At 38.5% G+C, this 16,262-nt stretch overlaps 2 protein-coding genes and 1 long non-coding RNA gene across 6 annotated transcripts; 2 read left to right on the forward strand and 1 right to left on the reverse strand.

The window, feature by feature from the left end:
* The first annotated feature begins 1,408 nt into the window (after positions 1–1,408).
* On the forward strand, positions 1,409–4,286 carry LOC147869529 (uncharacterized). The gene is made up of 4 exons (XM_087325628.1): positions 1,409–2,217; positions 2,764–2,971; positions 3,123–3,230; positions 3,877–4,286. Exons 1-4 carry the CDS (start codon positions 1,409–1,411, stop codon positions 4,132–4,134), a joined length of 1,383 nt encoding a protein of 460 aa, XP_087181754.1. The 3' UTR covers positions 4,135–4,286.
* Positions 4,287–6,242: 1,956 nt separating this feature from the next.
* LOC147869530 (uncharacterized) lies at positions 6,243–6,775 on the forward strand. The gene is made up of 2 exons (XR_015530838.1): positions 6,243–6,378; positions 6,422–6,775. It is a non-coding gene; the product is annotated as an uncharacterized LOC147869530 (long non-coding RNA).
* LOC147869531 (uncharacterized) lies at positions 6,665–12,591 on the reverse strand. Of its 4 annotated transcripts, XM_087330505.1 has the most exons (11): positions 12,319–12,588; positions 11,193–11,293; positions 10,712–10,798; positions 10,505–10,618; positions 10,067–10,399; positions 9,203–9,970; positions 8,646–9,098; positions 8,453–8,557; positions 7,610–7,966; positions 7,368–7,493; positions 6,665–7,184 (listed from the first exon to the last, which is right to left on the reverse strand). In XM_087330505.1, exons 1-11 carry the CDS (start codon positions 12,485–12,487, stop codon positions 7,035–7,037), a joined length of 2,763 nt encoding a protein of 920 aa, XP_087186631.1. In that variant the 5' UTR covers positions 12,488–12,588; the 3' UTR covers positions 6,665–7,034. The 4 variants fall into 4 exon arrangements, with proteins under 4 accessions (XP_087186631.1, XP_087186622.1, XP_087186637.1 ...); XM_087330496.1 differs by having other exon boundaries at positions 9,203–10,399; XM_087330511.1 differs by lacking the exon at positions 11,193–11,293 and having other exon boundaries at positions 9,203–10,399; positions 12,319–12,447.
* Positions 12,592–16,262: the final 3,671 nt, after the last annotated feature.

The following is a 16,262-nucleotide window of genomic DNA, read 5'->3' on the forward strand; positions in this document are numbered from 1 at the left end:
GTTCCTTTGATGGTCCTGAAATTTTGTTCTCATATCATTTTCTTTATTCCCATCTTATGAAATGTTTGTTTCAAGCCTTCATTGTAAATGGCATACCCCTCATTTGTTTGTCTCCTCCTTGCAACCCATAGATATGTATGTCACTTCTCCTTATTGCAACAAAATATTTTAGCATGTTGGTGCACCCTATGTGTGCATTCTCCCATTCATATGAGAACTTGGTAAAGCATTCCTAACGACATTGTGATTATGTATCTCCATTCGTTGGAGGAGGCAAATTGGTTTGATTTGTTGGAGCACCGACCTTTGTGTTTCCCCGAAGTGTTAACTTTGGAGAAGTAAATCATGAAAGCTACTTCACTACTAGAAGGCTTGAACAAGTAGGATGGCGCAGGACTTTTTCTTTTTTTAAAGTTCTGTTATACGGTTACTTTTTCCCGTGGTTTCTAGGGGTGCGCCACTTATCGCATATTTCTCTCCTGGCAACGCCAATGCAAGGACACGTTCCATTCCGCCTAGAGTTGCTAGTAGCATATATTGGCTCAATGGTAAGCCATGGGGTGGTGTGTAAGGTGGTGACCAAGGCAATGGGGGGTGTTCCGGGCGGGCGGCCAGGGGGTTCCACGAGGGGCGGGGATATGGATGGGTATGGGGATAATAACAAGCATGGCCATCATCATCATCATCATGTATGCATGCTATACATACATACATACATACATACATACATACATACATACATACATACATACATACACGTAGTGGTCACATAATTGATCATGTCATGGCCACCTTCTTTCCTGTCTGTCTCTGTCTCTGTCTCTCTCTGTCTCTGTCTCTCTCTCTCTGTGGAGTGTGAAATCTCTTCTCTTGGAGAGTCCCTGGAGAAGCGAAGGGGCGCCATGGCGATGGCGTTCTCGCCGACCTATATGCTTTTTAACACTTCCTCCCTGCCATCCATGCTGCTCATGGCGCTCCTGTCGATCATCCACCAGAATAACACAGGAAAACTGATCGTATGCTATTGATTATCAGAAGACTGATCCGACACTCGCTCTGATACAGACGGCGAAAGATGATGTATATCAGACACAGGCTTAGAGCACACGCATGACCCCTCAGAATTAGAAGAAGACGATTTAATGACTTATCAGACACTGTAGACGCAGAGACAGAATCAGAAGAAGAAGAAGAAGAAGAATCGAATTTAAGAGGATGATTGCGATGATGATGATGATAATGATTATGGCAGCGGAAGAAGAACAGAAATAAGAAGGGGAAGACGGATCAGACCAAGAAGAAGAAAGAAGACGAGAGACGAAGAAGAAAGAAGAAGAACAGGATTGGGATATTCTTCTGAAGTGATAGCAGATGGTGAGGCTAGGATCGTTATCGCAGCACGAGGTTCATGAGCATTCTGGACGATCCCTCTCCTGCAGCGACAGAAACTCATTATACACAGGCTCCATCTCCATCCCCATCTCCTCTACTTCTTTTTACCCATGGAGAATATGATCAGGTATCATTGATCGCAAATCCCATCGCCACACCGTCCAGTAGTAGGTCGTGCAGCAGGAATACCACGGTTGCCAGTTTTAGTAGCCGTCCATCTTCTTCGTCAGGAAGCTATGCCAGTCATTACCTCTCCCTTCAATCTGCAGCAAGGCGAACAAATCATACAAAAACCCTAACTCCTCGTATTGCTGCTGCTTCTACTGCTACTAACCCTCCTCCCTGTCCTTCTTCAACACCTCAAGTCAAAACACCTACTTGTTCTGCATCTTCAACACCAAGATCCGGGGTTAATCCAATCTCTAGGATTCCTCCTTCTGCAAGATATAATTGCAACAGAAGACATTCCGATCGTTTGGTTCCTGACAATTACTCGCTCTCTGCGAATCATTCCAAAGTTACCACTAAGTCTGACTTCCTCCATAGCCGTAACGCATGTGTGGACAATACTGAAACCGTCAGTAACTCTGGCCGGGATTCCTCTAGCGTTACAAGTAACAGAGGTCGCCATGGATTCTGTTCTAACCTGAGGCTTACAGGATGCCATTGTTGTACCTCGAGAAGGCCCTCTCTTCCTGTTTCTCCAGCAGGGAAAGACCTCCGCCTCGCGACTATTAATGCCTACCATCAGGTCCAACCTTATGCGAGGTCAAGGAAATCTGATCCTGAAGGATACTTATTCACCTGCTATCTCGATTACAACAGGTTTTTTATTTCTTTTTCTTCTTTCTTTCTTTCTGTCTGTTGTCGTCCTTTCTTTTTTTCGTTCTTTTCCCCCTTCAGTCTGAATGAAAATCTTGCTAATTGTGGTGATCAAGCAGCTAATCTCCATTATAATAGCAACAATGAGATTTTATCTTCAAACTTCTTTCTTTCTTTCTCCTTAGTTTAAATGGCGATTAGCTTACTAATCATAACCCAAGACCTACGCTTTTCTTTCTTTCTATCCTAAACATTTATTGATCAACTTCTTTCTTACATATCGTAGCTCAATCCTTCAGGTTTTCTGTCCATGTAAAACCTCCTATCTTTTCTACTTTCGGATTCGCAGGAGAGATTACACATATCATATATTGTCATATATGTATCAAAAGCCTGAAGCTTTTTCCTGTCCATGAAACCTTGCTTGTTTTACTTCTCTGGATCTTTTCTTACACACGCATCTTACAATTCATAAGCCTATGAAGAATCCCAGGAAAGGTATCTTGTCTCATTTGTATGGAAATTGCTGTGTGGTTAACATATATGCAGGTGCATCAAGCCTCCTCCCCCTGTGTGCTTCGATTCCTGCATGATAAGACCGGAGAGCTTGCAATACTCGACCCCATGTATTAACTCTGCATGTGACACCCCGCGATCTTCTTCTTCCAATTCGTCTTCTTCCGTCTCCGGTGGTATCATAGGTAGTAGGAGGTTGTATTCAAGGCCTCCCACTCCTGTTCCCTTCACCCGAACCAAGGTACACATAATTTGGTGCAATTTGCTTTGTTTTTTTGTTTCATCACTAGACTTGAGGATCTGAGTTCTCCATATCATTGTTTTGAATCATGGATCAATGGATCATGAAGCCATCAATTACTTCAATCATCTTCCTTTTTCCCATATTGCAGGAGGTACATCGAATTACCATGGCTGGAGTTCCCGTGGATGTCAAAGAGCTTACCACTTGCTACCTCTTTGTCGCGGAGATTCCTGGCCAGAAAAACACAGACATCAAGGTTTTACAATACCTTGAAGAACTAATTATGTTAAAGCATTGGTAGCAAAAGGGTTTTAGAAGGAAAAACTGGTCTCATTTCACATACTTATGAATCTGGATGGTCGTTATTTTGATAGGAAGGCAAAACAATACCCTTTTACTTCCATGGCTGGGGGAGGGGGGCTGATTTTACTGTATTAGGGAAATAATTCTCCTAGAGAAACCCTTCAAATAAGTTTTACAAGACCATCAATTGAGTGCCTGCCCAGCTAATGGACAACAAAAGGGGAGCGGTTTTCAAAACAAGAATGGCAATATGTGGTTCGTTCAAAAGAATGTTCATGGAAAACCTCGAACCTTGTTCGGCTTTAAAGAAAATTATCCATGTGTGCTCTCACGGAAAATGAACAATGCCCTTCACGACAAAGTTTTGTTAGCAAACTAGGGACGGTTTTGTACATTAGGGCTATTTCTTGTAGTTCTCATAAACGAATCGGAGTTTCAAGGTATGCATACCCAAAAAACATGACCATTTTGAGGGGGGAGGGAGTCATTTTGATTTTTATTCACCTTCTTCTTAATCATTTGTAAGTGTTTTTGAGCGTAACCGGTCATTTGTTTGTTCATTCGGAGTTGAATGGGGGAACCTTTTTTGTCCACGTTAGGTGCAAGTGGAGAATGATAGTATATTGAAGATAAGTGGAGAGCGGAGGCGAGAGGAATGTGAGGAATGTGAGGTGAAGTACATAAGGGCGGAGCGGCAAGCTGGCAAGTTCACACGTAAGTTCAACCTACCCACGAATGCCGACCTCGACCACATCTCTGCGGCATGCCAAGATGGACTCCTCTCCGTGGTCGTGCCCAAGTGCCCCCCTCCTGAATTGCGCCGACCCAAGAACTTTGATGTCAAAGTGGTTACTTGATTATATATATATACATATATAAATGTATATGGTATAATGCACACACACCTCACTATTTTTGTTCTACCTATTGTGGACTTTGACCACACAACAATTTTGTATACCATGCATGCATGTGGATCATTTTGAACCAGAGAAAGAGATGAATTGTTCTTAGCTCTTACAAAAGAATTTGAATGCACTGCATACACCATGATACACTCTTTATTGGCTTCCATAAAAAGCTAGTTGAATGACAAATATAACAAAGAAGGAAAAAACTATACTCTAATGAAATGGTCATGATAAAGGATCTGGTGATTCTTATACAATAATAACAGACAAAAGCAATTATCAAAAACGCCGCTGCCGGGGATCGAACCCGGGTCACCCGCGTGACAGGCAGGAATACTCACCACTATACTACAACGACATTAGATGATTCCCTTTTTTCTCCCCAACTAATAAAAAGATTATATATCTGTCGAATCGAATTGTATGTGTTAGAGTAGTCGGATCGATTATGAACCTTCCCTACAATGTAGAAAGATCGATTGAGTTAGAAGGTCCGTAGGTTAGATCTTGCTTACTGTTTGAGAGTCATTTCTTCCCAATAGTCACTCATTTTGTAAAATTCCTATAGTGTCATTTTGTTTTCACCTACCGCCTCGCATAATTCTCAACTCTTGAATTAGTAGGAAGGGGTCTGAATCCACTAATGTACTCTGAGCACACTCTAGTTCTTATTCTAAAATATGTGTTGCACTAGAAGTTTCCATGAAGCGAGCGGGCCCCCCACTCAATTATCAATAGAGAAGGAAACCCAAACTTTCTTCATTAAATTCATTGAGCACCAAATTCATACTCACCGTATAACTTGGAATATAGACTGAACTTTATGCTACAAGGTATTCCACCCATCATTGGATTCCATAGCTTGAAGAAGAAGACACACAAGGGTACAGATAGGTCTAAATCCCCCACCCACCTCCATATAAATTTGCTTGATGCATACATAGTATTCAAACACGGATGTAAGCACTTTGTTAGCAAGGTGTCTTAAAAATATGCATCCTTTATATGTCAAAAGAAGACTAACTCACAAATTATAACGTCAAAATCTAGAAGAATTTCTAGGAAGGAAATAGAAAGGTGCTCCTTACAAGCAAACTCATTATTGATGGCAGCTTCTTTCATTTAATATATATGGAGGTGATCATTGCTTTATCATGTGGTTATACCGTGTCATATTCGTCATGTGCAAACTGCAAAAAGCATCAAGTGACATCAACAAAATTGGCACAATAGAAAATACGTGTTCAAATATCAAATGTTGAGTTACAATTCCCTCATGTGAAGTTTCACAGCAGAAATGATAGACATGAGTCAGTAAAGGTGATCAATCTCACATTAAAACAAACATGATGTTCAGGGCCATCACATCGATACCAATAGAAAGTTTACTTCATTGAGAGCAAACACCATATTATGCACTTCATCATTTTTTTGCATTATAATCAATCTGCTTCAACTCTAATATTAAGTACATCTATCGATGAAATAAGACATATAACTGATATATAGACCTATCAATGAAATAAGACATATAACTGAGATACAGAATATGAAAACAGCCACTCTAAAATGACCTCAATGGACATCTTACCATTGCAAACGCTGGAGACCTTACCAGGAAAAAGGAAATTTAACTCTGGTGTTGCTCTCATCATTCAGAAATTGTAATCATGTTTTGTCACAATCAAATTTCGAATATGCAAACATTACACTCGATAATATACATACAACAAAACACACAAAAGAGAAGTTCTTTCATAGATTTTCTTCACATGGTAAAGTTGAAAAAGAAAAATGTCATTTCTACAAAACCACAAAAGAGCATATATTATACATATCCTCCATCATAAAAACCGATCGAAATTTTTCGACATTATCAAATGCTGCGAAGACACAGCCCGAGTGTCAAGTAATAGAGAGAGAGAGAGAGAAGGCCAGAAGCTGTGTTGAATTTGACTTGCACAAATCTTCCAAAAAGCATCACGGATTAATTTTGGGTGCTTTTTTCGATATTCTTCTGGAACCTCGCTTCATCTGAAGCCCATGCTGCCACTAGCTGCTACTTTGATACTAATACCAATATCAATAACCAGATCAATACAGCAGTCCAATACGCACATGAATATGGATACTGATACCAAGATCGAGATCACTACCAATATTGATTTTGATAACCAGATCAATACCAAGGTCCAATACCAATACCAAGACCAACATCCAGATCAATACTAAGGTTTTCTTTTTCTAATATCAATACTGGTACCAATATGAGATCAACACCGACATTGATACCAATCAATATGGATGTGCATGGAGTGGAGGAATAGCATCATTGCGAACTATTTCAAGGTTTTCTTTTTCTATAAAAATAATAGGCCCCACGTTATAGTAGTTAGTCTTCTGTGATCTCTTCTTACTAGTATTCCAATTTATAGACAATTAACCCACTTCTATTCACACTCTTTCACAACTCGAATATGCTGCCCTATCCACCGGCATCATCATCGCCATGTTTTTCTTTTCACAATAAAAAGTACAGCGAAGTATATGTTTTCTGTCTGTACAATTACGTAACAAAAAAGAAGAGGCTGTTGAGCAAAACTAAACACCCACCTTGCCATCTCGCCCTCCATAAATATATTCAAATGTGTTATATATGTATATAGGGTTTAGGATTAGGGTTTATGAATGTGAAACACGATGGGAGGAGAATGGGCCACGTATGATATGAACATGGAAAAAAGGGTTTTTTTTTTTGGATGCATGTTTTAGGAAGGAGATGGATTTCCATTGCCTTTTTCACGATGCCTTTTTCTTTCTTTGTTTTACTTCTATATTCCATGCTGTTAGCAATCATTAGTTTCCATGATCAATCGACTCAAATTTGGCAACTGTTTCATGGCATTCACATCCTGACAATTTGTATGTTCACATTGGAGGGACGCTGGAATCACAGGACACCTTGTTAACACTTGCCACATCTCTTTGAAACTGGTCTGCAATAACAAAGAAAAGGAGAGTATTATAAAGTCATAATAGGTTTGGGATAAAGACATTGTAAAGAGCATTATAACAAGACACAGTTATCTATCCAACTCTGTTTTTGTACACCATATGTATAGGAAAAGGCTAAAGAGTGATAAGAACCCTACAGAGAGAAACAGAGCACCAAATTTTACCTGTACATGTACCATTCTGAATGACCCTGCACCAACATTTACACCTGGACGCAATGGGTCATCAATCCACAATGCACAATGTCTATCTTTGCGCTTGAAGATACCCCCCGGGTTCCCATTCACTCCCTTTAAAAATACAAGATAGTTCAGAATCAAATGTCAACGAAGCTAATATCAAAACTCCTGAATAAATGCATGAAAATTCATCTAATTCAACCAAAATTAAATCCAGCATACATTACCTTCAATACAATTCTCTCACAAGAAAGATCCATATCAAAGCCAAAAAGTTGAAGGAAGCCGAGCAATATATTCCCAAGATATGATCCATCTTCATCCCAAAGAGATAATGCATTCTTAATGGTTTCAGCTGCTTGACAGACATAATGCTTACCCAAGCTCTCATTATTCAAATTACTAATAGTAGCTGGATTTGAAGGTTCAACATCAGCCTCATTTCTCGAACACGATGTATCAGAGTCATCTGAGCATTCAGGAGACGAGAATAGATTTGATGACACTGCAGGTGATGTGGGTGACGGTGGAAGATCACAGGTGCTTCCCTTTGTATAAGCTTCATTGTACATTGGAGCAAATCCCTACCACCCAAAAACAGGCAATGAACAACACTTCCAGTTCAACCTAGAAAAGAACAAGCTATTCAAAACAAGAAGAAAACTTTTATTTTTTCATAATCCTCTTCATTTTGGGTGTAACATGAGAAGTATCCCCTTTATGGATTTTGGAATCTGAGACTACACCCTCGGTCAAAAAGGTCATAAATAAACAGATTCAATACACAAATTAACAAAAGTGAGTAAAACCCCAGAATTAGTGAGATTTGAGGTAATGAACAATGCTTACATTTCAAAAGCAGAGGAATTTTCAATATACCCTTCAGTTTTGGGTGTACTATGAACCTTCAATGTTCCACAAATATCTACCATACCCTTGCTTATTTAAAAAGTTGATAATATGACTTTAGGTCCAGAATCTCTAGTTCAAGTTTTGGGCATTCCGCAGGTTGAAGGTTTACTTTCCTGATTACCGAATTTGCGCGTGAAAAAAAGAAGAAGCAGAAGTACCTCTAAATAAAATGCAACCAGTAACGTCAAGGAAAAAGATCCCAAGCCACCCGAGTAGACATTGTTTAAACCTTTGTGATGCAAAAAGGACTTCAGCAACAGAACCTGATAAAGTAAACCAAAATTCATGATTTTCAATTTGTGGCATGCATATGAATATCTACATAGCCACACATGCATATTATCATCATACCAATGGGGCTAATGCCGGAAATTCCCGAATCTTATGAAGCACATAATCACGAGCTGCACTACCAGTATGATATGTAGTAGCCTTATCCACCCTTTGGCATTGTTCAGTATTTCGTTCCAAAGCTTGAGGTGGTGCCAAGCTACCACACCAACTGCTTTCCCCACCTCTACCTCCTATAGTTATATCCACTGCAATTGAAGAGGCCAAAGAGACTTCAACTAATGTCCGAGACCGGCATCGACATTTAAGCACTGGCATTGATGCAGTTTCCAAAGGATTTATGCTTTCACACCACTCATGGTTCTTTAGCTCCATGGCAAGTTCGCGTATTAAAGACGCTGACATAACGGCGGCAGGCATGCTGTCTGAGAAACGATCCCGGGGAGCATCAATGACCACTATATCAACATCACTATGTTGCAGACACAACCCTGTTGCAATGGAACCAAACACCTGGACGGCCACATTTAAAAAATATAAAAAGGCTTGAATCACGTTCATTGATTTGATTCCCCAGGCTTAAAAAATACGAACAGAAAACACTTCTTGTCAATTACCTCTATATCTGCTTCAGGCCATATTTTTTTGACCCCCTTTCTCACACAATCTATGGCAGCCTGCACCGAAATCTGGATTTCAGTAGACGGCCTCGTCTGTTTTGCAAACTGCAAAATCTCTGAGTGCAAGGATTTAACAAGTACTGGTGGAGGATAAGCTTTCGTGGGAGCAGGCATGAACATGATACCATTCTGAAGTTGTTGAAACCCTATCTGCATGTCATTTGCCAATTCCAACCCTTGATTATCATTATCCATATTTACACTCGTATGAAGTTGCTTAAAGGTAACAGCTTCACCATTTAGAGGCATCAAAACCGGAGATGAGAAGTGACCATAGCTTTGAATTTGGTCATGCCTATGCATGCAAAAAGGGAATTGGGCATAGCCATTCGAGAACTTCTGATACCTAAACTGACCAGATCGTTGAGCTTTGGCTAACATTTGGTGTCTATGATGATGCCTCCCATCCTTCGTTATCTTTTTTGTTCTATCTTGATTAAAGTCCTGTTTTTGAAAATTTTGACAACCACCACGGAAATACTTCTTCTGATCCCCCCACTTAACTTCACCATAAGCCCTCACATTATCTCTTTGTGGGGGCTGCAGTGTTTGCATCGGGATAAAAAAGGAATTTTCACTGCATGAATAAGGTAACTGCATAATACTTGGTTTATCAGCATTCTCCTCTTGATTTTTGCCTACAAATGTTTGGTCAACTCCACTTCCTTTAAATGAATTCGTAACCCCAGATCCATTGTCATGGAACTGCAAAAGAAATGAATGACCAGAGCAATCAGCATCTATTTGAGAAGTTTCCTTACTTATATCCTCATGATCATTACGATCACAGTCATCAGCAACTTTTTTCTTTACTTGGTTGCTTTCAGAGAATTCCTGAGGATCATTCAAAGCCATCCGTCTTAGGTCTTCTCTTATAATACCTCGGCTCCTTTTATGCTCTATATTCTTATTTCTGGTTTCATCCATCCACTCATCTTCACCAGAATTTGCATCTCTACTAGAGCAATCACTACCATAGTCAGTATCTGACTTGTAGGCTAACCTTGGCGATTCAGGATCTTGACAGCTAATGACGGAAGGTGGTATGTTATCAGTACTTCTGTTTTCATTGAGAGGCTTTGGACTTCTTTCTGAAGAATGAGAAGCTTCAAACAACCTTAGCAGTTGTTGAACCTACAATAATCCAACTTATGTGTTATCTCATATTAAGAAATTACTGATCCAAAGGAGCTTTCTCCTTCCTATACTTTGTCGTTATGATTCAAACAACAAAACTACCTGGTGTCCTGTGAGATCCATTCTGTTAAGTTTGTGATTCTGGGCATGACCTAGAATTGGACTAAATGCTTCTTCATTGAGAACCAAGATATCATTGCGAGGGTACATCGTTACCTTGAAAATCAATAATTATGTGAAAAAAGCTCAGCAGAAAGGAAAGCTTGCAAATATTTTAAAATTCCTTCATCTATTGCTAATATAGCTCACCTTGGAAGGAGAACATGTTTCACGTCTTCTCACATTAGAGGAATTGTTAGTCTCCATTGAGTTCATATCCCCATTGTTTGTGACAGCCTGAATAGAAAAAACCCCAAAGTGGAAAAACAGAGAAAATTTGATTTGTTAGTCTCCCTCAAGTTCATATCCCCATCTATGCTTGCAGCTTGACTAGAAAAGAAGAAAATCGAAAGAAAAAAAAAGTTTATAGAGTAATATCAACTTCAAGGAACAAGAATACCAGGGCATCATACATACATGAAAACAAAAAAGAGGTATGTAGGCCAATTAGAAATTGCATTTACTTCCATGACTGTTGAACCACAAAAGCAATTTAAAACCTGAACAAGAGAAAGAAAGAATACTTCGAAGTACCCCCCAATTTTTTCTTTATTTCCTCAAATGCCCCTAACTTTCTTGTTATTTCACCAACCACAATGATTTGGCACCCACAGGGATAAAATGGGCTAACCTCAAAAATACCATACAGGCATTTGTTGGTGGTGTTGAATAAGAACAATGGCATTCCTCTGCGGATGCCCTTAATCGAGTCTTCAAAGTTCACATAGAGACCTGAAAGTAGTCAACAGTGTACGATATTCACACAGGTTTATGTGTAAACGAAAATATTCAAGCCTAAATTCAAGGGGGTCTTTCGTTTATTGGGCAAATGTTATGAGCATAAGCATAACTAAATGATTAGGAGTTAATGAAAGATGGAGGAGATCCATAATTATAACAAAAGATCAAGCCTTATTTATGTTGGGAATGTTATTAGCACGTGCATAATTGCAAGTTAATAACAACTTATGGACTTTTCTTTAGCCTCCATTGACTCTCGATTCTTCAGTACAAAGTGATCGAGTTTAATAAAGGATTGTGAACTTCTTTAGCCTTCATTAACTCCTAGTTACTTAGTCATCAGTAGTTTAGAGTATAATATGAGCCTTTTTAACTCATTGACTTCGTTAAGCTTTTATCAACTCCTATCATACAAAGTGAGTTAAGAGTTAATGGATCATTATAGACCCTTCCTAGCCTTCATCTACTCCTAATTACTTGGTACCAAGGAGAACAAAACAAATCCTTAATAGCAGCAAGGACCACATGAATACATTAGAAATCAACACAAGGAGATTTCATAACAATAATGCTTGATCATATATTTAGGGAAAAATGATAAATAAAGTAATATTACTTAGGACGGGAGTTCATAAAGGTTTCTTTTTCATCAACTCCTGGTAACTTTACTTGGTTATGCAAATGTGTATGAGTTCAAGGAGGAGGTAACACAAAGGAATGATGGGAGACATATTCCATTTTGTCTAATCTGAACTTAAACTAGATGGGTATTTCTACAAATATTTATTGTTATTCGCTCAATTTACTTGACAACATGTGTGCGTTTGCTCAAAAGAAAGAAAAAGAAGCCATGGCAATACATACAGAAGAAGCTCCGCATTACAAAAAGAAACATAGTCACATTGACAAAGAGAAAACTCTGTAGAAATAGGAAGATAAAAAAATAACTTTATAGAAATGGGGCAAAATATGAAATTTGAAGGGGGGGGGGAAGGATGAGAATATATAGTTCTAACCAAATGTGTCTGTCTGTAGATCCGGCATAGTCGATCTATTACAGATGAAGACAAAACCCTCTGCGTTGTGTTTCATTAAGGCTTTTGCAGCTCTCCAATCGACTGAGTCAGCGCGACTGGGGGAGGGAGAGAGGACGTGAAAGCATCGGTGGTTCTTTAGAGCTCCCATTAAAATCTCTGAGGCTAGGGGGTTTCAAAAAACACGCAGATACAAAAAAGGAGGGGCAGGGGATGGAGGAGGAGAAGGAGAAGGAGAAGGAGAAGGTGGAGGAACAGAGGTAGGGTTAGAGAGCAGAAAAGAAAAGAAAAGAAAAGAGCAGATGAAATGATCAGAGAGAGAGAGAGAGAGAGAGAGAGATGAGTGATGATGAGTGATGATGATGATGGCGATGGAGAATCGATCCTTCGTGGGTCTCCCGAGCTTCTTCGTCCTTTCTTTTTCTTCTTCTTCTTTTCTTCTTCTTCTTTCTTTTTCTTCTTCTTCGAAGTTTCTCACTTGGAGAGCAAAAAGAGAAAGAACGAAAGGAAGGAAGGAAGGAAGGAAGGAAGGAAGGATGAGAGAGGTGGAGGAGGGCCTCAAGGTATGAAACCAAGCAATTTTGTGGCCTTCGTTGTCCGTGTGTCCCGAAGGACCTTCTGATGTCTATGTGCGGCCATCCGTTGTAAGACCCTGCAAAGGAGACCTGTGGTTCTGTATCACGAAAGGATTAGGGCTAGCATTGTCAATAAGTATGTTCTGTTTGCTCGGCTTCGCCCTTTAACAATCTCTCACTCACAAATCTTCTTGTGATGAAGGGACATTAATGGATCAAATTTCCCGTGCACGATACAATGTAAACGATTTGCTTTTTGGTTTTCATGAAAACTTCAAATCTCTTACAAAAGCAATTGGTGGAGTTGTCCAATATAATCGTTGCTTATTTTAAGACACATTCATACCTTCACTTTACTCCCTAAGACTTGGGAGCCAACTATTGTTTCATGAATCAAGAATCTATCTTGACATAGAAAACCCTTTGCATAAGCTCCAAAGTATATGTAGGAGTCATTCGTGACCATCCAATTACATCATTTTATATTGAGTCGATTCATGTGGTTCTTCGTGATTTGGCAAATGGGATTTCCTTCAACAATATTAACAATCTCGACCATCCAATAGTTCTTGGTCCTTCGTTAATTCAAATTGCATAATTTTAAGGTTGACTAGAGAAACCACACTATCATGAAGTTCAAGAAAAATCGAGCAACTCTTAACTATATTGTCTTGATCATGTTCGATTCAAGATATATTGACTATTTGTCCAAAACATGTGTGAACGAAACGAAAGAGGATAGGTTTGTATTCACAATGTTAGCAAGTATTTAATCCATCCTGCATAAATCTAGGAATCAACTTCAAATGAAATATCAAGAGATCATTGGTTTCTTTAATAAACTAACACCAAACATGCTCTCTCAAAGCGACTACCAAGTGATTTCTATATTGGTTTACAACTAGGGAAGAAATTGTCGTGGGGCTAGTTTTATGATCTCTTGCCATTAGAGGTCAAGGCTCTTCTAGGATATACATGTGTGTGTGTGTGTGTGTGAGAGAGAGAGAGAGAGAGAATTTGGCCGAATTTATCCAACATCTAACATTACGTATTCGTGTTGGAGCACTTATGTATATCATTTGTTAAGACAAAAGATGGTTATCTTAGTTTGGTCATGGATTATTGAGTATTGAATAAGGTCAATATTGAAAAATTATAAGCTCTATCATTAATCTCATAGAGAGCATTCTTTTGGATCATACAAAGGTTCAAATGGCTTTACATTGATAGAAATTACATGATGTGTGTGGTGCACAATGTGTCTTGGAATTTGCAAATTTCTATTGAAAATTCATGTTAAGTTCATGCTGCTTCTCACATGACTTACACAAAAACAACAATTTAAATGATTTCAATTGCAGCAAAGTCATATGAAAGTTGAAAGCAAGAGTATACATTTACCCCATATTGTTTATGCTTATGTAGCCAAGCAATTCATCCTCAAAGTTGATGCATCTATATTGCACTTGGAAATGACTTGTTTCACATTGAGCCAATGGATAAGTGCATTTCATTGGCAAAAGTTTAAAGATGCAAAAATCAAGCATGTTATCCATGAGAACAAACTTACTAGCCACTATGGCTTCCTTCGAGCAATGACATAACCTCTTGGATGGTTCCATTGACCAAATATTGTCTATGATTTACCACAAGAACCTCACATTTTAATCTTGAGTGGTCGATGAGCTTATAGGTAGTTTCTAACATGTTTCAATATTTTTATCATGTATTGTCTAGGGAGCTTTTGTTGATTATCAAAAGCACATCCTATTGGGTTTTGATTGTTCACGACTAATGATAACTAATATCTTTGAAAATCCCATCGATTCAAGCATTCTTGATGTACTTTGTATTGATATTTATCAGGACACTATTACCCAACACATTGGTTTGAAATATGCCTCTTGCTAAAGATCTGAGTAGCCTCATATAAATTTTAAATGGTTCAGTTGTCATGATAGAAAACATTTTTGAAATAATCACTTATGTGTTCGTTATGACCCTTCTTAACTCAAAGTTTTAGTGTTCTTGGTGACACAAAAATGGTTGGGATTTTTGGAGTTTGCAAGATTTAGAGCTAGTTAGTCGGAAAATTTTGGTACCTCCTAATTTCTAATTTGGTTCTGGACTATGTTCACACATGATGTATGTTGCCCATGTGTCTAAATCATTCGCATGGTTGTTGCAATCATTAATAGTTTCCAAAGGTCATTGGATTTCATTACAAATCTCTTATCTTCTAATGGTTTTAATGTCATACTCATAATTGTTGATTAGCACACTCAAATGTTGGATTTTCTTCCATGCTCCAAGAGTATAGATAGTTGAGGAGACAATCAACCTAGTTACACGATAAATATTTAGATATTCTGGTTCCCATATGGCATTTAGTGATCATAAGCGACCATTCATTTAAAAAATTTGCAACAATTTTCACAAGCTTGCCAAAATCTCGTGCAAGTTGTCATCCACAAAGGGAAGGCAAGGTCAAATGCATAAATCAAACGTTAAGATAATACCTTTATTGCTTCATCAATTATCAACATGATGATTGGGTTGACTTCTTGTATTTTGAAAAATTGATTTACAACAATTTGAACCATATGTCTATAATAAAAACATATATAATCAAACAATTAGTGAAAGAGAGAGCAAGAAAGAAAGAGAGATCATGAAAGACAAACCAAGAGCAAGATAATCAAACACATTCCATTATCTTCATTCCCCTGATTTATTGGGAATTGGAAGGGAGGATAATATTGACCACGTTGTTCACATGTATATAGTTAAAGCATGTATGTTGATTGCATCAAGACACCTTTGTACTAATGATGGCCTTCTAAATTTGACACTTGCCCCCTTCAAAAAGTATCACTAATTGGTCCTACATTTACATTTCCCATAAGTAGTGAAGGTCGATCAATCAATTTTGAGACCATGATTTGTTTCATAGGTAAATTTTGACCTCTAATAGATGTCAATGCTTCTTCCTCTACTCTCACATAATTACCCCAACCCAATGTTGGTGTGACCAAACACAAACACCCAAATGATGTTACTAGAGAAAGTATATGAATAGTTAGGGCATAGATGGGTGAGTTGTTAGCATTACACAAGTAAATGCATGATAAATTACTCATTAAGGCATATTGTTAAGGAATTGGAATTTGTCAATCAAATACAAATTCCACTCTACTATATGGGATAGAAAAAAATGCAGAGAGCCTAAGAAATCCCATCAATAAAAGAGTGGAGTCATACTTCCATATTTCAAGGTCGTATAGAGGGGGGAAAGATAACAATTGACCCGTTGACGTATCTACTCTTTTAACAATCTGATGGTGAAGGTAT

Source organism: Azolla caroliniana, unplaced genomic scaffold, assembly GCF_043228905.1.
Source record: "Azolla caroliniana isolate FFs.n. ecotype wild unplaced genomic scaffold, voAzoCaro1.0.p SCAF_1, whole genome shotgun sequence".
Lineage (NCBI taxonomy): Eukaryota > Viridiplantae > Streptophyta > Polypodiopsida > Salviniales > Salviniaceae > Azolla > Azolla caroliniana.

Bases quoted from the DNA above. Each gene is read 5' to 3' on its own strand.
- LOC147869529 (XM_087325628.1), top strand. From the start codon at position 1,409: ATGAGCATTCTGGACGATCCCTCTCCTGCAGCGACAGAAACTCATTAT. The intron at 2,972-3,122 runs GTACACATAATT...CCCATATTGCAG, and splicing joins TTCCCTTCACCCGAACCAAG to GAGGTACATCGAATTACCAT. The intron at 3,231-3,876 runs GTTTTACAATAC...TGTCCACGTTAG, and splicing joins AGAAAAACACAGACATCAAG to GTGCAAGTGGAGAATGATAG.
- LOC147869531 (XM_087330496.1), bottom strand. From the start codon at position 12,487: ATGGGAGCTCTAAAGAACCACCGATGCTTTCACGTCCTCTCTCCCTCC. The intron at 9,099-9,202 runs GTAATTGACAAG...GTGGCCGTCCAG, and splicing joins GGCCTGAAGCAGATATAGAG to GTGTTTGGTTCCATTGCAAC. The intron at 7,967-8,452 runs GTACTTCTGCTT...TTTGGGTGGTAG, and splicing joins TGGTTGCATTTTATTTAGAG to GGATTTGCTCCAATGTACAA.